The sequence below is a fragment of the Haplochromis burtoni genome, unplaced genomic scaffold, assembly GCF_018398535.1.
Source record: "Haplochromis burtoni strain Fernald_Lab_line unplaced genomic scaffold, NCSU_Asbu1 Contig_300, whole genome shotgun sequence".
Taxonomy (NCBI): domain Eukaryota; kingdom Metazoa; phylum Chordata; class Actinopteri; order Cichliformes; family Cichlidae; genus Haplochromis; species Haplochromis burtoni.
Window position 1 is genome coordinate 172,420 of NW_024582661.1, and position 23,480 is coordinate 195,899.

General features: G+C 43.7%; 4 protein-coding genes across 8 annotated transcripts in view; 3 read left to right on the plus strand and 1 right to left on the minus strand.

Moving 5' to 3' along the window:
* The window catches only part of LOC102305131 (transmembrane and coiled-coil domains protein 2-like), a 4,006-nt gene extending 3,687 nt beyond the window's left edge, over positions 1-319 (plus strand). The window contains exon 3 of the mRNA XM_005941450.3: positions 218-319. Within this exon, the coding sequence (XP_005941512.2) occupies positions 218-319 (102 nt within the window). The remainder of the gene's footprint in view (positions 1-217) is intronic.
* A 674-nt stretch (positions 320-993) lies between these two features.
* cdkn1a (cyclin-dependent kinase inhibitor 1A) lies at positions 994-3,373 on the plus strand. 2 transcript variants are annotated; one of them, XM_005941452.3, is made up of 3 exons: positions 994-1,163; positions 1,261-1,952; positions 2,035-3,373. In XM_005941452.3, exons 2-3 carry the CDS (start codon positions 1,511-1,513, stop codon positions 2,088-2,090), a joined length of 498 nt encoding a protein of 165 aa, XP_005941514.1. In that variant the 5' UTR covers positions 994-1,163; positions 1,261-1,510; the 3' UTR covers positions 2,091-3,373. The 2 variants fall into 2 exon arrangements, with proteins under 2 accessions (XP_005941514.1, XP_005941513.1); XM_005941451.2 differs by having other exon boundaries at positions 1,003-1,163; positions 1,502-1,952.
* Positions 3,374-4,969: 1,596 nt separating this feature from the next.
* On the plus strand, positions 4,970-12,084 carry LOC102306050 (transmembrane and coiled-coil domains protein 2). 2 transcript variants are annotated; one of them, XM_005941453.3, is made up of 5 exons: positions 4,970-5,372; positions 7,893-8,306; positions 8,628-9,250; positions 10,377-10,512; positions 10,812-12,084. In XM_005941453.3, exons 1-5 carry the CDS (start codon positions 5,370-5,372, stop codon positions 11,109-11,111), a joined length of 1,476 nt encoding a protein of 491 aa, XP_005941515.1. In that variant the 5' UTR covers positions 4,970-5,369; the 3' UTR covers positions 11,112-12,084. The 2 variants fall into 2 exon arrangements, with proteins under 2 accessions (XP_005941515.1, XP_014195272.1); XM_014339786.2 differs by having other exon boundaries at positions 4,971-5,367.
* Positions 12,085-12,932: 848 nt separating this feature from the next.
* On the minus strand, positions 12,933-22,573 carry usp49 (ubiquitin specific peptidase 49). Of its 3 annotated transcripts, none has more exons than XM_042228076.1 (7): positions 22,437-22,573; positions 20,994-21,116; positions 19,411-20,855; positions 16,772-16,979; positions 14,977-15,085; positions 14,549-14,754; positions 12,933-14,442 (listed from the first exon to the last, which is right to left on the minus strand). In XM_042228076.1, the coding sequence occupies exons 3-7, from the start codon at positions 20,788-20,790 to the stop codon at positions 14,339-14,341; spliced, it is 2,007 nt and encodes a 668-aa protein (XP_042084010.1). In that variant the 5' UTR covers positions 20,791-20,855; positions 20,994-21,116; positions 22,437-22,573; the 3' UTR covers positions 12,933-14,338. The 3 variants fall into 3 exon arrangements, with proteins under 3 accessions (XP_042084010.1, XP_005941517.1, XP_005941519.1); XM_005941455.3 differs by lacking the exon at positions 22,437-22,573 and adding an exon at positions 22,229-22,353; XM_005941457.3 differs by lacking the exon at positions 20,994-21,116 and having other exon boundaries at positions 22,437-22,559.
* Between the last annotated feature and the right edge of the window lie 907 nt (positions 22,574-23,480).

Here is a 23,480-nt window from a genome sequence, read left to right on the forward strand (position 1 = left end):
TTTTTTAAATCTAATTTATTTATTTATTTGTTCGTTTAATCCCATAAATTACACCTTTCCATGATTACCGCCGTCCCCGTGTTGTTGTTGGGTTTGTATGTCTTTTAGCTGGTTTCAGTGTATCAACTCAAAACTTTACCAAAGCTTCCCGCACGGTTGTTTTTACGTGTGTGTGTGGTTATGATTCATTGGTGTGCAGGGGTGGTAAGGGCTCCAGACAGTGACAGCGCAGTTTGGCCAGCACGAGTTCCAGCCTCACGTGGACCCGTGTAGTAAACTGGGCAGGGTCCGAGCCGGTTCCAGCGCCGCCCGGGCATGACTCGTTCTCCCGCCACTCGCTTGAATCACTCCGCCCCCTCCTCTCACGCCGCGTCATACGCGTGACTGAGTGGATGGAAATGGGAGGGTGTGAGGAGGATGGTGTCTACAAGCTGTGTATCCACCCTCTCCCAAACTGTTTCCTTGTTTCTGATGTTTTACTTCATTCTAGGTGAATTGGATTTATTTTTGGCTCCCCAGTTTTTCCCAGTATAAGGAGTCATTTTAAAGCCCGTGTTTATTGAAAGCTTTGTTGAAAAAAACAATGGACTTAAGGTGCCAGTGAACAGTTATCAGGTTGTGTTGATGGATTTGCTTCTCTGCCTCATCTGCACTTCTCTTCATCGTCATTATTTTCATCACTTATTAAACTCTCTCCCCCTCCTGCTGTTCTCAGCTGGATAATCATGATGGGAACTGCTTCTCATGATTGTTCCCTGAAAAGAAAATCCTGGGAATTCTGCCCAGTACTTCCCGGATGGCCTTAATGACATCCACCTGAGACACACCTGATTCCTTCCTGTAGCCTTCGCAGTAAAGTGTTTGCTGTTTGTAAGTCCCGTCCAGATCTGCAGATCTGGAAATAGGATTCACAAATCACCGCCTCTGATTTTTAATCTGCATGGGGCCTGATACTGCCACCTGGTGGTGATTCTCGGTGTTTGCGCTGTTGGTCGCTGCTTAGGACTTGTCCTTACATGTCTGGTTGAGATTATGCCCTGGCATGTACCAGTGATTCAGAGAGAGGGAGGAGCGCTCAGTGAGTCACTGCCTTAGTATAAAAAGCTGCCCAGTGAGACCAGTGTGTTAGTTCACTGAGGAGCTTTACGCTGGTTTGAAAGATGGTGAGACTGATTTTTTACTTTCATACTCGAGACAGTATCAAGTAACTGAGATGGATGCACTTGTAATGGATTACAGAGCTCATTTTTCTTGGTTTAGAATAAGACTGGCGCAGAAGTTCCTCTCCTCTCAGAGAAGTCACTGCATGTTTTACTTGTGCAACATTTCATCAGCACCGAGTGTCTGGGAGGATTAGTCTCATCGCTGGAGATGCTTAATTAATGGAGACAAAATTAACTTTCAAATATGCCATGCCTGGTTTATTATTGTTGCTACTTTTTTAAAGCAAAACGCCAATCAGTGTTACTCTAACCAGAGATCTTCTGTCTGTTTCCATCAGTGTAGAGTGATGGCTTCTCACAAGCGAATCTTGGGGGTTCTGAGAAAAAGACCAGCCCGGAGAAACCTGTTTGGGCCTGTGGACCGAGAGCAGCTACAGGTGGAGTACCAGGCTGCCATGCGTAGCGACCTTCAGGAGGCTTCAAAGCGGTGGGGCTTTGACTTTAGCTTGGACAAGCCTCTGGAGAGCAGTGATTTCCAATGGGAAGGTGTCCCGAGCACTAGGGTGCCTCTGCTCTACAGGTCCTGTTTGCAGGATCTCGGACAAGCTGAAGGCCAAAGGTCAGCAGCGACAGTTACTCCCAAGAGAGGGAGGGTGGAGACGGCACAGAGCGAGAAGGAGAACATCCCCTGTACGCCGGGGAAATGCACGCACAGCCAGGAGATGCTGGAGAAAACACCGGAGAAGGGCGAGAACACGGGGCTGAAGAGGAAGCAGACGAACATCACAGGTACGTGTAGCTGAAAGCGAGAAGTCTCGTCATTTTACGTGAGAGTGCATGAGCTTAAAATTCCTGCGCTTTATCCCAACAGATTTCTACCAGGCTAAAAGAAGAGTAGTGTGGATGCCCCGCAAATCCGGCGAGTGATGTTCGGTGGAGAAACGCCAATATGCCAAGAGAACCTCACAGACAGGGCCACGCTCAGGAATCACACGTCCCGCACAGACTCTGGCCGTGCACCCAGGAGGGACCTCAACCACACGTCAATACAAAACACTTAATTAGGGTACTGTAGTCACTCTGAGGAGATTGGTGTTTTTTCCCTCAGTGGCAAGAATGCGACATTTGAGCAGAGAAGATTAACAGTAATCTCTGGAATCAGTGGATTTACACTGTTGCCCGACTGCACATTCAGCCGCACTGAAAGCACATTCACATCCGCTGGAGATGTGTCGATTAAAATCATCCAGCCTCATCATGTCTGTAAGCTGAGAGGACAAAGCTCTTTGGCTCCGTAGTTCAAATCCATTATTGTTTTTCTACAGCATTTTTTCTACATGTGTATCACAAGGGTTTACCAGTCGTCTTCTTTTTTTTACTTTCCGAAGTATGTTATACTTTTTATGTCCAGCTGTACACAGTGCTTTTATCGACCATCTTTTAATCAAAGGAAGATGCTTGAAGAGTTCTGACATCTCAAACATGCAGTTGCTTTGCTTAGATTGTAAAAGACAGAAGTGCCATCATGTCCTCTTCCATCCTTTTCCATCTACTTTACATCAGCTGATTTTTGATGTCCTTCGGCTGCCCAGACTCTGATACTGATAATGTAAACTAGGAACACTTAAACACTTTTATTTAGTTATATATGTATAAGAGATTTATCTATAAAGTTAAATATGGCATTGTCAGGTAGCATAATCATTTAAACTGCAGTGTTGCACATAAACACCCAGTATCAAGTGCCTTTACTGGCATTTGTTTTTGGTATTTAAAGTTCCTTCATCATAAGTAAATGTATACTAAGCTAAAATGTCACATTTATTATTTTCACTGTGCAATCTAACTAATGATATGTTTTGTTTTGGGTTTTTTTGCCTTAAATTTGTTCTTTTTTTTCCCTCTTGGCACTTATTTATGTCTACATTAGCAAATCCTGCTGCTATGGGTAATATGAATGGGTGTCACTGTGACGCTAACCCTCACCAACAGAAAGCTTACAAATGCTCCGAAGCCGAGAAAATAAGCGAATGACCCCAAACAACGAATGCACTTCTGTTTGTAGATGCTTGCGCACATTTCCTCTGTATTGTGTTTTGTTCAAGGCTACAAGTGAAAATCTCTGTCCTTATTTATTGTGAGATACGATGTCATGTGTTAATTTAGGTTTTGTTTAATTATTATGAAATCCAATAAAATGGTCAAATGAACCGCCTTGTGTCTTTAATGTGTCGTCACTTTACTTTTTAGTATCAGCGGTAAAACTGTTCCTTAGTTTGGTTGAACCCTTGCAGTGTTGTGCAACAGTACAACAACTTGTCATTTCTCCATTAAGGCCATTATACACTCACTGGCCGCTTTATTAGGTACACCTCGCTAGCACTGGGTTGGATCTCTTTTTGTCTTCAGAAGTGCATTAAGTCTTTGTAGCACAGATTCAACAAGGTGCTGGAAACAAACCTCAGAGATTTTGGTCCATGTTGACATGAAAGCATCACATATTTGGTGGAGATTTGTCAGCTGCATATCCATGATGCTCTATCACATCCCAAAGGTGCTCTACAGGATTGGGATCTGGTGACTGTGGAGGCCACTGTGGTGTTTTTTTTTTATGTTAATCAGTTGGCACTGAGGGGCCCAAAGTATGCAAGAAATCAGAAAATCGATTTCTTGCAGAAATCGAGACTCCTGAAACCAGGCAACATTTATCCAAACATCTAATGTCCAAGTTTGGTGAGCCCGTGCAAATTGTGGCTTCAGTTTCCTGTTCTTTGCTGACGTGACTGGCAACATGGTGTGCATAGTTTGGTTGTAACGTTGGCTGTTATTTGAGTTTCTGTTGTCTATCTGTTCAAACCATTCTCCTCTGACCTCTGACACCAATGAGGTATTTTCTCCAAGAGAACTGCCGCTCACTAATTTGATATTTTCTCTTTTTCCGACCATCAGACCATTCCCGTAAAGAGGTGGCTGTGCAGCAAAATCCAAGCAGATCAGCAGTTTCTGAAATACAGCAGACCATGCCACATTCAAAGTCACTTAAATCGTCTTTCTTCTCTAATCTGATGCTTAGTTTGAATTTCAGCAGCTCCTTAGTCTGCATGCATAAATACATGGACCTGAAGCCATGTGATTGGCTAATTAAATATTTATGTTAAGGAGAGGCTGAATACACCCTAATAAAGTGTCCAGTAAGCGTGTTAACGTATTACCTCTTGCTATTATTGGGCCACGATCAATAAGTAATACAATAATTTAAAAATAACAACACACTAAAATCAAGTGTTGTTGAAGTCTATTTTATTTATTATACCTTCCAGTTCTTTTACTTGTTTTGTTCTCAGTTCCTCTTTGAAATCTATTCCAAGTTTGTTTTTGAAGACGACGATGAAAGCGTGTTTTACGCTTGCTTTTTAGAGGGCGTCCCTCCGCGGAGACACATCCTGACGCACCGTCAGGCACAGAGAGATCTGAAGTTGGGTGAATATATCCTCGAGTAGTGCCGAGTCATGCAAACTGGCTTCTGCTGTTGTGATACCACTTTTTTTTCTTCACTCTTTTGTGAAGTAGGCAAATTACGAGAGCGAGTCGGCGCTCTGAGGCATTGTGTACTTTGGCACAACATCACTGCAGTCCCACACCAGCACAGGCGAAGTGCGCGTGTTTGTACTGGAGTTAGTTTAGGTGAGTGGAGCGCTCCCTCCCTCCCTCCACTCACCCCACCCCCTCCCTCCCTCCTCTGGCCTTATCAGCACGGGGGCACCTGCACGCCTGCGCCAAGCTCTCCCAGCCCCTCCATCATCTGTCCCTTAGCTCCCACATCCATTACAGGGCAGGACTGATAGCATTTGCATGTAGACCGAAAGAGGGACAGAAAGAGAGGGAGGGGGAGAGAGAGAGATGTAGGAGAGTGAAGCAGGGGGAGGCGGAGGGAGCATATGACACAAAGGAGAGGGAGAGAGAGATCGGAGCATTAGAGATAGGAAGAGGGAGAGGGAGGCTGCAGATATCGATGGTGTTAACGATGGAGCGTTAGGATCCAGGGAGGTGACAGTTAGCCAGACCCACGGCTGGGGGTAAAGACATTTGAGGAGGGGGGACTCCTCCTCGGTGAGCTCAGGGGGAGGCGGAGGGAGGAGGAGGAGGAGGAGGATGGGCCTCGAACACAGACTTGCAATGGCACTGCAAAAATTGGATTAAAGCAGTATGGTAACGTTTTCTGATATCCTTTTTTTTTCTTTCCTTTTTAAAATTTTTCATTTTCATTTTCCTGCGCTGCTTGTGTCTCGTCCTCGCGTGCTCGCTGGCATCACGTCCCCGCGCGTCTCCCGCTGAGTGAAGAATGCACAGGCATCACCCTGTCCTCTTGTTTTCACGCCATAGACATCTGCCATCTCCATCCTCATCCTCACCGCTTCTCTCCCGACCTTCAGGAGTCTCGGCTTCATCCACGGCGTCGCTCCGTGGATCTTTTATTATTATTATTATTATTATTATTACACGTTTAAACCGAGACACCGCGTCAGGTTTGAGCACCACCGCAGCCGTCGCTATATGCCGATTTGCGCTTTTTTTTTGGTTGCCTGTTTTCACCCATACGTAACATTGCACCCCAACTCACCCCACTTCACCCCCTCTGATCCTGCGAGTGATAGCCACTCAAAAAAGCATCCCACTTTTTATTCATCTATTTTTTTCAGAGATCAGAAAAAAAAAATGATTTGTTGTTTTTCCATCACGGGGCTGCAGTCATGCGTTTTCCTCTCCATCACACCGTGATTGTAACCTACTTTTACAATCACAGCGCGTGCTCATTTCACGCAGTCGCGCAGATATAATGTAAAATAAATCCTCGCGCCATCCCGCAGACAGAAACGAGAGCAGTGCTGTGAGAAATATCTCACAGCACTGCTCTCGTCATGTGTGAGCCCAAGCTCGTGTCTGAGGGTCTGATTGCTGCGTTTTGACGTCAGGCGGAGAGTCATTATCAAACGCGCCATCTGCCAAAGCCGCACATAAACATATAATACTGACCAGGGAATCCCCGCGTGGATCTGTCAACGCGGGGTCTCGTCGTGTAAAAGGGATTACATCCTCAGGCTGTTATGTTTTTTGTTTTTCTGAAGGAAAAGTCAGACGAACGTTCAGGCAGAAATAGATTTACATACACGCTCAGCGTGTCTTTAGCATTAAAGTACACGCCACGTGCTGCACACCTTCGTGGGTTTACATGTGTAGTTTGCTTCGATCTTAACTAATCGTCATCGTCTTCTTCTTCTTCTTCTTCTTCGTTTTTTGAGGCTCAGCAGGGCAGGAAGCATCATCTAATTAATGCATGGTGGCCTTTCTATGTGGTCTCTAATCTCTCCGCTAGATCGGTTAAAGCTAATATGCCCCGAGTGGGCAAAATGACACATTTTGACAGTCCCATCGAAGGAGGTTTATTTATTTTGTTGAGTGATTTTACTGAGGTTACTCAGGTGTTTTGTTTCTGGCAGTTGAGATCTGGAAAATATAATCTGCAGTTTAGAAAAACAGAAGAAATTTTGTTTCCTGCGGAAAGTAAAGATTCAAATACTTTACATTTTGTCTGTTTCTGTGAAGATAATTTTTTGAATTACACACAACTAAAAATGAACTGAGTGTTTTATGTATGCGACCTATATGATGTACTTTAATTATAAACGAAGCATTACTGTTTTATTGTCATACAGCACCAGTCTTGAGCCAACCCTTGTCTCTTTATATTTTGCTTCGGCTTTCCAAAGGTCTTTCAAAGTTTTTTTTCTCACTTTCAGTCCAGTCCTTGTACCTTGTACCTATGAGTCATTCAAGAACAAAAACAACATCTCACTCAAGGGATGAACCAGCGTTGTCTCTTTATGTGACAGAACATTAGCAAAGAACCGATTTTAAATTGCATCATATCTAATAAATATTTAATAATAGATTTTTTAATAAGTCTAATCTAGGCACTTTGTTACTAGCAGCCTGTCACAACAGCATATAACTTGTTTCCATTTCTTTAGCTGAATCTTTGAATAATGCTTAACATAAAGTTTAAAGGAAGGAAGGAAGGAAGGAAAGGAAAGGAAAGGAAAGGAAAGGAAAGGAAAGGAAAGGAAAGGAAAGGAAAGGAAAGGAAAGGAAAGGAAAGGAAAGCCCTGACACAGGACCTAAAAGATGCATCTGACCTTGAATGTCCTTCAAGTATCCTGGATATCCCTGAAGGCTACTTAAAGAAATTACAAGAATTACAAGAAAGCTTGAGGAAGAGAGTTCAGGCGGTCATAACAAAATATTGAATTTCAAGCTCGTTGGAGTTGTACAAACTCTGTTTGCCTTAATGTGTTGTATTTATGTTAAGTTTGCACATGTAAATCACTGCACCTATTTCCCATTAAAACACATAGATATAAGGAGTGGCTCAAGACTTTTGCACAGTAATGTTTATGTGAATATAACACCAATAATAACAGCCTGTGTTGGCACCACATGTCTGCAGATGAACTTCTTTTCTTGTAAAACCCAGTCTGTGAAGAGTCAGCTACAGTGAAGATGTTTCTCCAGCGCCGTTTATCTGAATAACCTTTGTTATCTCTACTTTTACACTTTTATACTGATGAGGCTCTGATTCCTTAGTTTGACTAACACCTCTAATGTATCTGGAGCAGTTGTAGCTCTCTTTTCACCCCTGAATAGCAAGTCACTGCCCTCTTGTCCCCTCAGCTGGACAAGAGTGAGGTGGCAACTCTAGGCCTGCCCTCCACTACCAGCCATGGAGGCTCTGACACCAACATCAGCATGGACGGAGCGGGGGCAGCAGCGGCGGTGGGGTCGGTGTCTGGGGGCATGGCGGGGGGAGCGGAAGGTGCTGTGGCCGGTGAGCCGCAGCGGACACGTGCTGCTCTGGAGCATCTGCAGCAGAAGATCCTAAAGGTCACCGAGCAGATTCGCGTGGAGCAGGAGGCGCGTGACGACAACGTGGCGGAGTACCTGAAGTTGGCTCACAACGCGGACAAACAGCAGGCGTCCAGAATCAAGCAAGTGTTCGAGAAGAAGAACCAGAAATCGGCACAGACTATTGCGCACTTACACAAAAAACTAGAGCACTACCACAAGAAGCTGAAGGAGATAGAGCAGGTAAGTGTGTGCGTGTGTGTGTGTGTGTGTGTGTATGCACGTGTCTTTCTTCGTGGTCTATTGGAACATTTATCTTATGAGTGACTTGAACAAGTGTTCAGTCTATCTTTGGGAGCGCAGTGCAGTCCAGAAATAGACTGATGATTTCCCAAACACTTATTTAAACCAGTGCATCCCCCCTGTGGCTCACCTGATTCTTCACAGGGACTGCTTTCCTCATCTGTGTTCTGAGGGTTAAAACTTACCCTCAGAACATGATCAGCTCTCTCCTTTAGGATCCTCCACTTCTCTGCTTCCTCATTCCTTTTCCCCTCTTCACAGAATGGGCCAGCCCGGCAGCCGAAGGATGTCCTGAGGGACATGCAGCAGGGACTGAAGGACGTGGGAGCCAACGTTCGTGCTGGGATAAGTGGATTCGGAGGTGGAGTAGTTGAAGGGGTTAAAGGAGGAGTTTCTGCTCTCACGCACACGGCCGTTGTCTCCAAGCCACGAGAGTTTGCCAGTCTTATAAGAAACAAGTTTGGCAGTGCTGATAACATTGCTCACCTAAAAGACACGCTAGAGGACGGAGTTGGGGGCCACGCTGAAGACACCCCCACGCCCCGCGCCCTGAGTGGAAGCGCCACCCTGGTCTCCAGCCCAAAGTACGGCAGCGACGACGAGTGTTCCAGCGCCACGTCCGGATCCGGAGCGGGCAGTAATTCTGGTGGGGCTGGTGGAGGAGGAGGGGGTGGTATGTTAGGCCCAACGATGGGGAGCCCCAGATTGGACGGGCACCACCACCACCACCATCACATGCATAGTTCATGGGACTCTTTACTTGAGGGTCTGCAGGAGATCAAGGCCAGCCAGACGCACATGGAGGACGCCATCGAGGACATGAAGGGCCAGCTGCAGAGCGACTACTCTTACATGACTCAGTGCCTGCAGGAAGAGAGATACAGGTAGATGTCCCTGCAAAGAAAAGCAATCACTAACGTGCTACACTGAACATCAAGATGCAATTCACACAAGGAAAAAACAACTCAGTCCCCACTGCTCCTTTTAAAATCATCATTAAATATGTACTTTAGAGCAGGGCTGTCAAAATTAAGGCCCAGTCGCCAAAAGTGGCCGGAAAAGTGCCGTCCACTAGACGTTATTGGAAAATGTGAAGGAGGGCATCGGGTTTGAAATTTCTGACTACATTTTCAGAGCTTTACAGCTTTTCCTTCTGATAAACACCTCCCCTCTAACAGTGCATGCAACACAAATTAATTATTCACTTAATAATTCATTATTAATTAAGTAATAGATAAACAACAATAGCACTCAGAGAGCACAACTCCCCCTGAAGGTCAAGGAGTATACTAAAGCTTTTGTTTTGCAACATGCTGTCTGACCTTTGACCTATGACCTTAAAGCCTTAAATGCTAGTGTATTTTATTATCTTTACCCAGACGATTGGTGCAGAATCGGCCAAAATCTTTGGCTTCAATAAGCTGCAATAACTTCAGATTTTGACATTTCTTCATGCAGTGTGTGATTTTGTCATCGTGATCAATTAGGGCATCATATTGAAAAGAATTAAAAGCGTGTTCTCTCCATGCCCTTTCAAATGTTTTTTTTTTAACCTTGGGCGCTAGAAAACGAAGGTCAAGGTCAAATGCTTAGCCAACCTAGGTGATCATGTCATTCAAGCCTGTTATACTGTTGTGAAGATTGAAGATCCATAAAACACTGTGGGTAATATAAAGTTTATACTGATTTTTACATTTGGTGTGACCATGACCAGATTTCCTCCCAAATGAAATCAGCAGAGCTCTTATTGATCTCTACCATCACACAAAATTTCAAGATGGTAGAGTGGTAGATGGTAGAAAGCAACAAACAACCAGAGGATGAATTAAATACAAGGAAACTTCTATTTTTTTGCCCTCTACTAAATGTACGTTTTGTACAATGAGTCCACAATAAAAAAAAAAAAGACAAATAAATGACATCACAGGGATTAAATATGTAGATAAACCATGTAAAACAAGTTTGACATGCATGCTTTGGAGTACAGTGTGTGCTGCGCTGTGTGTTCAGGTACGAGCGACTTGAAGAGCAGCTGAATGACCTGACGGAGCTGCACCAGAATGAGATGACCAACCTGAAACAGGAGCTCGCCAGCATGGAGGAGAAAGTCGCCTACCAGTCGTATGAGAGGGCGAGAGACATTCAGGTAAAAACAAAGACTCCGATAGATCGTTGGAGACTTTGGAGTTTGCTAGAAGTTGGGATCAGAGCTGTGTGTGGGCAATATGTTTCTCCAAAACCTGTATATGCTTCAAAGACGTGAACGTACAAACTGTGTTTACTGACTGTGATTTTCAGAGGTAGTTTCAACTCTGACTAAAGCAGTTGAATTAAGACATTATCGTTCCCTGTAAAAGGTGTCTTAGATTTTCAGGCCTTTTAATGAGGTTTTGAAAAACAAAATCGCACTAAGTGGGTTCATTTCTTTGGGATCTGCACACACAGGAGGCAGTCGAGTCATGCCTGACCCGCATCACCAAGCTGGAGCTGCAGCAGCAGCAGCAGCAGGTTGTCCAGTTAGAAGGAGTGGAGAATGCCAACGCTCGAGCTCTGCTGGGGAAGCTCATCAACGTCATCCTGGCGCTCATGGCCGTGCTGCTGGTCTTCGTCTCCACTCTGGCCAACTTCATCACCCCTCTGATGAAGACCCGGGCCCGCGTAGCCGCCACCGTCCTGCTGACATTGCTGCTGTTCGTGCTGTGGAAGCAGTGGGACTTTGTGGAGCTGTGGCTGCTGCCCAGCTAAACTTCCTGAAAGACACTCTACAGGAGGAAGAGGAGGAGGGGATCAGAGAAGCTGATTCCAGCTCAGTTCGCCATCACTGAAGGGACCCAGAGACTGAAGTGAAATGAAAGCCACTGCGGTGAGTTCCCTTTGAGTTTGAAGGCAGAGTGAGAGAGAACAAAGCACGGCACTTTTTAGTCGAGACCCGGCCTACAGGGAGCGCCGAGAGGTGTTTACAGAGCAAAAACAAGTGAAATTCTCTGCTTGCCAAGTGACAAAAGACATCCTTCCCTCTCACCCACATGTACCGGCACTGATGACCAACCGTCAATCGCATCGCTGTCACCAAAAACTGAGTTTCTTGCAAGAAATCTTTGGCCTTTTTCTAATGATTTATGATACATTCATTACAAAGACAGGAGCAAAAATAAAATGCCCGATCATGTTTGCTGTAATCTTCATGTTGAAGCTAATGTGTATTTGAGAGGAACAAGGTTTTTTTTCTTCTTTTCTCCATGAATGTTATGTGCTCATGCATGTCCTCATATGTGCACTGAGATGCATCTAGCTGGCATGAGTTAACATGTCATTACTGACAGACTGAATCTTCTATAACTGCCATTTTGGTGTCAGAATTGCAGCGCGGATCTGTCGTATCTCCACTCTGTGTCATTCCCGGTTTGTTTCACATTCTTCTCTGGTGTTGAAGCAGTGCTTTTTCTTTCGTTTTCCTTTTTTTTTTTTTCTCTTGCAAATGAATGAATAGTTAAAAAAATCTGCTACAATTCACCATACTGACTCAACAGTGTAAAAATCTGCTCTGTCCACAAATGCATTTTCATATTATATCTATTGTAGAACTGCTACTATCCACAGTGTCAACTTAACTGGCATGTTCAAAGTTTATATCCAGTTTGCAAAAAAAAGAAAAAAAAAAGAAAGAAGAATTATTGCTGTTTTATTAAACAATGTAAGAAATAAATGATTTCATATATTAGGCTGACCTTGAGTCATCTCCTCATCGTCCTTCACGCCGACACCCGTTTGTTTTTTTTACTTTTAAAAACGTATTTGCATATGCAGGCACCAAAGTGTATTCTCTTTTGATTGCTTATAATAATTGTAAGATTATTGCATATAAATGGGTGGTTTTGCTGTTATAATGTGAATGCATGGGAAGCATAAAAAAGCAGCAGAGAGTGGATAAAGCTCCAGCTCTGACTGTGTGCATAATCATCGGATTACCTTTGGTTGGAAGAGGTAGGCCAGAGGCACGGGTAAATGTTAGTTTGCGGTGAGCTTGGCCATCCTTTTGCTCCACCCTTGACCATTGCATACAAACAAAGTAACATAGATCTTCCATAAAAGTCAGATATGAAGCATGGAAAAAGGGAAATTTAGGAGCTTCCAGTGTGAAAGAGTCCCATAAGCTGATTGATCTTAAGCATTTAAACACATACACATACCTTAAGGGAGCATTTGTAGAATGCCGTTTCAGACACTGTTGGCATATTTATGGATCACAATTACTGATTCATATTTTTTTCATTTGGGAGTGGCGGCCACGCCCCTGATCACTTTACTGTTAAGGCAAGAAAGAGATTTACATTTGATTATGAGCACCATCCTTGGCTGGATCAGATTATATTTCTAAGAACACATTAGTGGTTAGGCCTCGGATCAGCTGTGCATCCATCTGGTAACCTGATTATTTCAGTTCTACTTTACTCTCTTGGCTCAGCCATGAAGCTGCTCATAACCTTCTTTTAATCAGAATCACCACTCCCTCTGGAAAAAATACTATATATAAAAAAAAAAAATAAGCAAGAGAACCAAAGCATCTCAATTTTGTTTTGTCTTTTTAATAATTACTGTCAGGCAAAACCCATATGACCATTACATTTATGACAGGTATTCTTACAGTACACGACAGAACTCAAGGGGATCAGAGCCGGTGGCATGGCCACACCTGACCGCTAAAAAGTAAGACATTCATCGTCATTAGATTGTTCCAACTGTCACAGAGTTCACAAATGTATTTTGCATTTGACTCGTATCAAACACAGTTTTTCTTGACAACCTAGCAAAATCTAAAGACCTCGATAGAAACAGCAGAGTAGAAAACAATAAAATAAAAAAAGACAACAGAAAAAAAAAACCCAAAACACATTGTATATAACAAGCAGAAGAATTCCTGATTTTCTTAAATTTCCTGTCAAGATGCGAGATGTACAATATATTGCTTTCAGGTGCTCAACTCAAAAATGGGTACCACCCCCCCAAAAAAAAACTGATAAAAGAAAGAAAGAAAAAGAAACCACACATTCTTCGGTATCTACCCTTTAACTCGCGTCCCGTCTCCGGCAGGTTAAGAGAGGCGGCGTGTCCGACCCAGGCTCAGACCGGTCTAACCGCAGGAGGAGGAGCAGACACTTCAAGGTGTTACGGGAGCCGACAGCAACAGCTCCTCCCGCAGCTTTCCACTGAGTGTCTGATACTCGTGCTTTTTGCTTCTTTTCATGGAACAGAGCGGCTACAAAATAAACTAAAAACAAAAACTATTCGTGTTCACTGAGAGCCTTGAGCCTAAGACACAGTATCCAGTCACAGCAGTACATCTGAGGGAGAGGACATGAGATACAAATGACACAGGGGTGAGTATTAAAAGTTTCCATAACTGACGTTTCACGATAATTAAAAAAGCTGAGCAGAAGGCAACATGGAGCGTGGACCATCAGTGCGGTCGCTGGCAACGTTAAAAATGTGTCGCTTCATGTAAAGCTCAGCGGTCAAACGCACGATTACGTGTAAAAATGCACATCGTCAACATTACTGTGGCCAAACGCTCCAAAGTCCAGAATCCGTGTTGCCTTTTTAATGTAAAATGCTGTCTCGGGGAGAGCGCCTGGTTGTTCCCAGACTCAACAGACACGAGCCTGATGGTTGTTGTTGTTGTTCAGCAGGACAGAGTCTGACCACAGTCTTCAGGCCAGGAATCAATAGGCTGGTCCTACAGGCTGAGAAACCTGGGCTTCATTTACGAAAATGTTTTCTTACAGAGTCAAAAGTAAGACATAAACCCAGAGCTTTCTGATCTACTAGCTATGGCAACATTACTCACCACTATCATACTTCTTATCTGGATTGTGCTGCTAAAATGTAATGACATCTGGGAAAGCATCAGAAAACCTTTTCATGAATGCAGCCCTAAGTTTCCACGCACAGGTTATCATCACAGCGAGAGGTACCTAAGCAGACCTCTGGGTATAGAAGAGAATATAGGCCTGAGTGTTGCACACTTCCTCCACACTGCAAACCTTCATCTCAGAGTCATTACAGTGGACCCAGAAACCTGAGGAGAGCAAATGCACATTAAAAAAAGATGTTAAAAAAAACAACAACACAGCAGAACATTTGCATCTTAAATAAACCACAGGATGCTGTGCGCTCTTCCTCACCTCCTTCTGTATTGTAGCAGTATGCGGTGTAGTGCCCTGAGCCGAAGCCTTTACCATGATGCATAACTACAGCAGACAGATCGTAGGTGTAGCCTCCTCTGTGGACAGAGTGACCTGAGCCTGTGCAGCAGTATGGTTTGATGTTCAGAACCTGGTCAAAGGCCACATGGACGCCGATTTTCTCCCTGTGGTTCCGCCCCGACCATCTGCCGTACAACAGGCGATAGTTAGTGTTGCTACACTTCACAAGCCTCGTCTTACAAAAAAAATAAATAAAGGTCGAGCACCCCAAGTTCACAACGCAAACAGAAAAAACAAGATCAAAACTACAGGAAATCCTGAAATTTCTTTGAGAAATTTCAAAGAACTTGGTTTGGAAGTAAAAAAAATAAAAATAATAATATATATCAGCCTTTACAGAAACTTGCCTGAAGCGTTTGAGGTGCAGCCGGAGAACCTGAGGTAAACGGTAGATCAGAAGCTGCTTACATGCTTCTGACAGAACTAAGGGTTTGTGGGATGATTTCCGTCTTCTTTCTGAAACCATGAAACAAGGAGATCACAGGTTACTGATGCGAGGCTTTGTTTCCGCTGCACAAGTGACGCTTTCTTGCAAAATCTCAGGCTTTGCGAAAGTGTTGTGTGGCTCTCTCAAAGCTGCCAGCCTAGTTTTTAAGTCACTGCCTCTGCCGGAGCTGTCAGCAGGAGATTAAAGAGCTTCTTAGACAATGAATAAATAAATAACACCGTTGGCTTCATTAATCTGTTGAAAGCATTCAGTCATTCAGGTAAAGGTCACTTTACACACAAATGTTCCTCACGGGTACATTCAGATGCACCCACAGTTCTACAGTGTACTCTGTATGCACACCATGGGTGAAATCTGACAATACATTACCTGACAAATCATACTTGAGGTAAGTGTTTACACTTTACTGATGTTTATTTGATGATTTGGGACCACAAGACTTCGCACTTCAGTAAATACAGCAGCTTTTACCTCACCTCCCTGAAATGAATCACTTAAACATTCCTGATAGATCCTGTCTCCATTCCAGTGAAAACTTCTAACTACATAACTGGAAAATCTGTTTTCTAGTAGCGGGGTGACTAGTTGTTCTGTTTACTTAGAAGAAATGGCTACTTCAGTAGGAAAAATGCAAGAAAACAGAACACTAGTACTTGAATGCAGCTTACATTTCTGGATGTATGCGAAGCAGGCAGCCTGAAATTTGTCTCAAAACCCTACGTGACCATGTGATGTGATCTGTGCGTGCCAGGCCATTCGTGAGTAGGAGGATGTCTGTAAAGTTTCAGACATTTGTATGCACAGGAATTGTGAGCAGCTGATCAGTATTCATTCAATATTTATTCAAATGTGGATGTGCGCATTTGTAAAACAGTTTTCCGTGTGGTAAAATTGCTTTGAAATTGCGTGGACTGAAGCACCTGCTTGTGTGTTCTCAAACGCTACACACACATCAATACATACATTTGTAAATCTTGCTTTATGCATTTGTATCACACTGAATGCATGTGTAACACTTCGGAGACGAACTTCTCTCCACCCTGAAAAATCAAGTCTTTTAACTGATAACGTCGGGAAACACATGCATGCGGTCGTAATCCTGTGCAATCCTCTTCATTTATGCGACAGTTTGCATGTTACTATTGTGCGTCTGATGAGAATGAAATGACAGCTTTTAATTAGTCATGACCCGGGTGTGCGTTTAGTTCCGATGCCATCAGATTAACAGGAAAATGTTCTGAACGCTTCATTTTTACAAGTTGCTGTCCTGACATTCTCAGTTATTCATAGAAATACCTCGCAAGAAAAACTGCATTGACCTTTAAAGAAAAAGCAGAGTCAAAATGAATAAATCATGAAGGGAAATCTATAACTTTAAGTTCCACTTTGGATAATAACTTATTTAAATCCAATTCCCATTAGAATCTAAATTCATGACATTCATCATGTGAACCCAAGTGTATGGTCCACTATCCAGTTCTCTGTCTGATGAATCAAGAGAATAATTTAACTGCTAATTGATATTTTAGGGTTGATAAGCAGCTTTATCAGAATGCATCCAAGTTGTCATATAATAGGCAGATATCCTGAAACAATACAGATTTATTCAACTCGAGCTTAAGAAGCAAAGTCTTATCAGCTAATAATGAACTTAAGACGAGCTTGGCTTGTGGTGCATTAAACATTGTACTGACTGTTGCAGTGGTTGCAGGCGTAGATGCTGCCTTCAAGAGCCTCCATCTCTGTAAACTTGGACAGCATCTCAGTGAGGGTGCAACTACGCTGGTAAGCCGTCGAGCTCGAGCCTTTGTCTATGCTGTGGTATCGCTCTGGAAACTCCAAAGACAAATCCCAGAATGGCTCTACTGTGTTAGACTTGTGCTTACAGGATAGGCATGTCACCTAAAACATACAGAGAAGAGGAGGAACACAAGCAAAGGTGAGTGTGACGACGATTCCAAGTTTCAGCTGTAGCAGAACTCTGGAAAGTGCAAACAAATAAATAAACTGATTTAATAAATGAAACAAAAATATCTGCCTGAATTACAAAACCAGACACTTCCCCATTCTAACTACATTCCAGCACAGGTTTATGCTCTTCATACATGATCACAATCAATCAACTGTCTTCTTTGGCCTGCTCTTCCAGGCAACTGCTTAACCCACCGTGTCTCTGCATTTTATTCTTTAATGCAGATGCATGCCTCTTTTTTATTACTAAACTCACGATCTTAACTGTGATTGGTCAAACCCTGCAAACAGAGCTGAACAGATGCAGTTAAGACTTTTTTTTTGTTTGTTTATTTGTTCACAACACCAAAAACACATCACCTTGAAGTGGATTTCATTTTGAATTTTAAAAATTAAATCGCAATTAGAACTGCAGAGTGTCGCCTTTGAAACTGCTGGACTTTGGGGGGAGGGTGTTCTGTGTAATGCGTGCATGTTGCATGGGAAGCGTTTTGGGTACTCCACCGTGCTCCAACAGTCCAAACACATGGATGTAAGGTTAGCTGGTGATTCTAAAGCAGCTATAGGTGGACATCACAGAGACAATACACTACAACGCACCATTGTAGTGTATTGTAGTGTAAGTCTGGTCCTCCTCATGCACCACCCTAAATGATTATAGGAATGTGGTGATGTGACATCTAGAGCAGGGCGATATGACCAAAAATATTTATCACGATATAGATTTGAAAATTTGCGATAACGATATAACTGACGATAATTGACACTAGACAAAATACTTTACAACTCCACAATTTTATTAGTGCAAAAAACAAAAAACAAAACATGTATTTTCACTTAAACAAGCAGCTGTTTTTTTGCATTAAAGTTATATAAAAACGTAACAGTACAAATGCAAATTCCTTGCTGACAGTTTAACCAAAAAGCATTTCCAGTAGAAACTGGCCGACATATCCTCAGCATGACCAAGTATAATATCCACAAAACTTAAAAAGAGCTTATACACACACAATACAGTAATATTATGTTGAAGCACCGTATGTATCACTCCGCGAGGCGCCTACCTAAGATAGCCGTAATGCGCCGACAATCCATCAAGCGGTGCAGGTTCGTAGCTTAGCAAAGTCGTACCAAAACATTTTCGAGCGCCGTGTACATAAAATCGTTTCGAGGTCAGTAAACACAACCAGAATCCAAACATAAGGCACACGGGATTATAAGGGGCACTGTCGATTTTCAGAAAAATCAAATGATTGATTTTAAGTGTGCCGTATTTACCAAAAAACACGGTAATAATGACGGCCCGCTAGCATGCTCTACCAAAAATAGTGCTTTGTTGTGTATCTGACGGACGAAAGCTAAACCAGTTCCACACCACTGAAGTTGCAGCATTTTTACAAACCAATTCTAGTTCATCCGTTTCATTCAACGATTCGCTTTCGCCCTTCTCATTCTCTGTCGCCGCCGTGCCTTTTTCGCCATGTGCGTATGAAAACAAAGGCACTGCGCACGCGCGTTTTACCCATATTCTATCGTGATATTTCATTTTCTGGTCGTTGCCCAACATTATACCGGTATTACCATGAACGGTATGATATGGCCCAGCCCTAGTGACATCACAGTTTTTTCATGCAACCACAGACTTTGATTAACTGGAAATCTGTATCCATGGCATCTGTATCTGCAGCACAGTGTATAAATTTCAGCTTATATATAATTGATATTAACTGATATGGGCCTTTGTGATTGGTAAGAGCACCTAAGTTGATACCTTTTACTGATGTCAGTGGCCGACGTTTATCTGATGTCTCATGTGAATTTTCTCAGTGTTCAAAGTTAACTGGGGACTAACTGAAGGACAGCTACAGGAGCTGATTACACCTCTTCAAAACAATGACTACAGCTTAACTGCACCCGGTGAAGCATGTTTTTGCAGAAGCATCCCAGAAACAGCACCTACTAAAAATACCACTGGGTCATTTTTTTCTCCTTTTTTTAATCTTGTCTTCATCTTGTAGGAAGGAAGTTAGACCCAGGAGAGTAAAGAACATGGTCAATTTTCAAAATAAAAGGCATGAAGACTAAAACGCTATCCTTTTACTTATCACTTATTAATTAACATTTATTACTTATTTTATTATCAGATTTGTGTCTCTGGCACAAAGGGGGAATATAAATATACAGAAATAATAATGAAAGCAAAACAAAACACAAAAGTCAAAATCTTGGCATTAGCCCAGAACTTCACAACAGACATGCAGAAATGGAAAGCAAGAGGGAAAAGAGATAAATACACAAACAAAACAACCTACATCACACTGGACAACACTGACTGCATGCAGTTATAAGTTAGGAGTCTCACCTGGCTGAGTAGCTGCCCGTGAAAGATGGTGTTGAGAACCTTTAGCACTTGCTTGGATAGTTTCCTCTTTGTGATGGGGATGACTATCCGCCTTTTGGACCCCTCTGTGTCCAGCTCCTGCTGCACCTTGTCCAGCAGCTCACACAAGAACTCCTGGGCATCCTGCTGGTCGTATCCACGGAAAGCTGGGATGAGGTTCCACACAGAGTGCAGCATGGCAAAGGGAGATACTAAAGACCACCGGCCTGACCACATGACCCTGAAAAGCGTATGTAACTCATGGCACAGAGACATCTGCTGGCGGGTGGAGCAGCGAGGAGGAGGCGAGACGCTTTCCTTTTTCCCCACGGGCAAATTCCAACAGCCCGCCTTCCCCATACGTCCAAGAGGGTATTCTGCCAGCGCTGTGTTACCACTGCTGACCACACCTCCTGTCACCCCCTTCATCCCCTGGGAGTGGTTGGTCTTGGCAAGTAGCTCCTCAGTCTCACACAGGTCCAAAGTGAGAAAACACTCCCTGAATTTCTGCAGGTGGCTCAGCACTTGCAATATTGAGTTCATGTAGCACGTGTTCCCCAAGTTGCGCAGGCCGGTGACCCCCGGAGCGAGTCTCCGTCGTGTGACTGCATGCGTGGAGTAGTATCGCCTCAGTCTGGCAGCTTTGCCATTCTGAGAAGTCTTGCGGGACAGGGTTAAAAGTGAAGGCTTCTTTTGGGCAGGAGGAGGAGGTAGGCGTTCTGGAGGGTCGCGAAATTTGCGTGGAATGAGTGTGATGGTTGAACGTGGCGCCTGAGTAAGAAGCCTAGCACTCTTCCTGGGAGGAACATTGCCAAGTTCTTCCATGAGTCTCTTTTTCACCTCCTTCTTTTGTCTTCTAGCTTCCTCGAGTTTCTCTTTACGCTGATTCTGGAGCTCCTGATGTTTGCTGATCCACATCCGGAGCATTTTCCCCAGGAGTGCTTTCCTCCTGTGCCGCAAGGCCAGCTGCATGGCGGGCTGCGGCCCACTTTCCCCAACCCAGGGAGTACACTCCCCCCCTGTTGAAGAGCGCAGTGAGCGCCTACCCGGGCTCCGAACAGTGGAGAGCGCCCCTCTGAGGAGTTTGAGGTCACCCTCTGCGTTATCGTTGAGTACATAGTCTCCACAGGCAAAGCAAAAAACATCCAGCTCTCGCACCTCCATAGCCAGCGGATGGTGCGACTCCTGAAAGTGTTTGAGTGAGTGCTCCTCCATAAACCGTCCACAGGCCACATGGGAGCACTTGAGGCAGGCCCACACCGAATCGGTGGTGCTGCAGTCGACACAGTGCCATTTTTGCGGATTAAGGATCGAATGGTCTTGGCCTAGGCGAAGGCGTACCACGTGCTTACAACGATCCATTGCTCCAGATACACATGTGGCCTCAGCGATAGGACACACGTCCCGCAGCCAAACAGCAACTCATTCTGTAGAGGAAGAAAAAAAATAAAGCAAGATTACTGCTTATAGCAGAATCCAGTGTTTTTGTTTTCTGTTTTTCTAATGAAAAGACTGCAGTGTATAAGCAACTGTCACAAAACAAAAAAGAAAGAAGATGTACTAACTGGAAAAGGAGTTTTTGTGATCAAATTCTGGACAACACATCACAACATCTGCAAAGAACACAACAGGACAGTTCAGCCCGATCACCCATGCCCACCGTCAGCACCAGCGGCTCCAGAGAGAGTCTGAGAAATAGGGGTGAAAGCTGCAATGAAAAAACAAAAAACAGACAAAGCAACCACTCCACCCCACCCCACAACGACAGAGATAAATCACACACTTCTCCAATTAATGAAAACCACGCATTTAGGAAATTCTCAAAAATCTATCTTTACACAAAAAAGTGGACTGAAAACAAGTGACCATAAAACTTCTTAACAAAAAGTAACACAACTAAATAACTCAGGAAGTGACTTTATTGTGGAAATCTCCTCCAGTTGTGACACCGACTGCCCTGGTTGACATTACTGTGAATAAACGTGGCAAATGATTGACATCTACAGGAATCACACACGGAAAAGGAACTGTTATGTCGCTCTCGTTATTTAAGAAAATCAACATGTGGCCATTTGATAAGGGGAAATAATTAAAACGGAGCTTTAGGGCAAGGAAATGATGACATGAACGTCTGTCTGTCCATTGAAATGATATTCTTAACGTTAATGGATGTAGTTATGTACCTCACCAGTACCAGCGCTGTGCTACATCACTTTCTTTTTTATCCATCTCTTTGTGTAAATGAGCCACTACATTATAATAATAATAATAATAACAATGGATAAAAATAATAATGGCAGCATCAACTTTCAGGTCGGCGCAACTGTTTTTCAGTCGCATGCCACGCTTTTTGCACGCTACAAGTTAACCGCCTCAACTCCTGCATGTGATATTCACAAATGTTAGAATTTCTCCACTGTGTCTGTCCGTGTTTTAAAAAGGATGCCTTCTGACTCAGACAGGCTGGCTCTTAACGCCATGCTAGGCTATCCCACCATCACCATGCTGAAGAACAAAGAGCAGCCAGAGAGCGACTCTCCAGGAACATCCAACAACTTTGTTGGTCCGAGACAGCCCAGCAGGCAGCAACTTAGCTGCCGCCGCTAACCGTTTTTATCCACGGCGGCTGTGCTTAGGGTTTACACCGCTTGCCCCCCCCCACCTCCTCCCTCCCTTTCCTCTGCTGTGTCTCGCCTAATAACGCGCGGAGTTAAACACGGATTTATTCGCTTGGCTCCAAGCAGCTAACAATTCGCGTTATCTGCTCGCCACAGTTGCTAACGTTAGCTAAGCTGCTAACCTGTTTGTTGAGGACAATCGAAGTTAACCTAACGGCTGCCGTCGGTCGCTAACGTTAAGGCTAGCAAACTGCGCCGTTAACCGTTAAAAAAAAACTACCCGGTGACATTCACCGCAGGAAGCCGGCTGCTGAAACGCGGCTCTCGGCCCTATCGGTGCCCCTCACTATATTTGCAACACCTGATAATGGTAAAGCTGGGTAACGTTACCATCGCCAGCATCCATCCATCCGGTGTACACTCAGAAAGCTGCTTGTTGTCCTCCTCACAGATTGAACAACCCAACTCTCGATCCGAGCACAGACCCCGCCGCTCTCATTGGACTGGGGCTGAGCGGGAGCCGGGCTCTCATTGGCGGAAGGGTTGAACAACAGGCAGCAGGATGGACCGTCCGTCCGTCCACCCACAGCGGCCACATGGAACAATAACCGAGGCCAGAGTGGAAGCCGGGTTTAAGAGGACAGCCGCTACCCCTGACCCCCGGTGTCCCCGTTAAACCCCGTGCGCGCCATGTGTCAGCACGGTAGTGTTAATCTGGTAAAAAAACACCTGAGGCGCGTGCGTGTACTGTGCGTGTGTTTAGCTTTAAGATCCCTATTAAGCGCATCTCCTTTGGATGCTGTCGTGGGGAGGGACTACTTTCAAAATGCGTCAGCGCAAATCAGTGTAATTCAAGTTTAAACATAAAAAGAAAGCCGCTGTCTAGAAGAAATGCGCAGCATTCAGGGAGAGTTTGAAAGCTTAATAACATATCACAAGTTCTAAAAGAGAAGTCATGTCAGTTTTAATTATAATACAGTTGTGGTTACGGTGCATATCCAGGATTTTTTCACACGAGATTAGGAGACGCATGGATAAAAATAACCAAATTAACAATAGCAATTATCGTAATTTAGTAGGACACTTGAATTATATATATATATATATATATATATATTTTTTTTTTTAAATTCAATTACTGGTAATTTAATAGGACATTGTTCTGCATTTTTACTTTTTTCCCCCTGCTCTAACATAAGAGTCCACTCGATGCCAAGCATAAGTGAGATCTTCATATTATTGTAGATTAAAGTGTCTATTCTCAGATTTTAGAAGCTAGATCCAGTCTTTTGGACATTTTAACAATCCAATATAAACAATCGAACTTACTGTCACCCTAAGATATCTGCACAGATACTTCTTTGTAATTTAATAAAGCATTTCCACTGTAAACTCATTACATGCGTAAGCACAAGCCTCCACCTAATACTGGAA

What these genes read in the sequence shown, in the direction of transcription:
- cdkn1a (XM_005941451.2), top strand. An exon ending in GAAGCAGACGAACATCACAG is followed by an intron (nt 1,953 to 2,034) that starts GTACGTGTAGCT and finishes TTATCCCAACAG; the next exon opens with ATTTCTACCAGGCTAAAAGA.
- LOC102306050 (XM_005941453.3), top strand. An exon ending in AGCTGAAGGAGATAGAGCAG is followed by an intron (nt 8,307 to 8,627) that starts GTAAGTGTGTGC and finishes CCCTCTTCACAG; the next exon opens with AATGGGCCAGCCCGGCAGCC. An exon ending in AGAGGGCGAGAGACATTCAG is followed by an intron (nt 10,513 to 10,811) that starts GTAAAAACAAAG and finishes CTGCACACACAG; the next exon opens with GAGGCAGTCGAGTCATGCCT.
- usp49 (XM_042228076.1), bottom strand. Translation starts at nt 20,790, where the DNA reads ATGGATCGTTGTAAGCACGTGGTACGCCTTCGCCTAGGCCAAGACCAT. An exon ending in ACGGGCAGCTACTCAGCCAG is followed by an intron (nt 16,980 to 19,410) that starts GTGAGACTCCTA and finishes TGTATGTTTTAG; the next exon opens with GTGACATGCCTATCCTGTAA. An exon ending in CTGCACCTCAAACGCTTCAG is followed by an intron (nt 14,755 to 14,976) that starts GCAAGTTTCTGT and finishes GTTGTACGGCAG; the next exon opens with ATGGTCGGGGCGGAACCACA.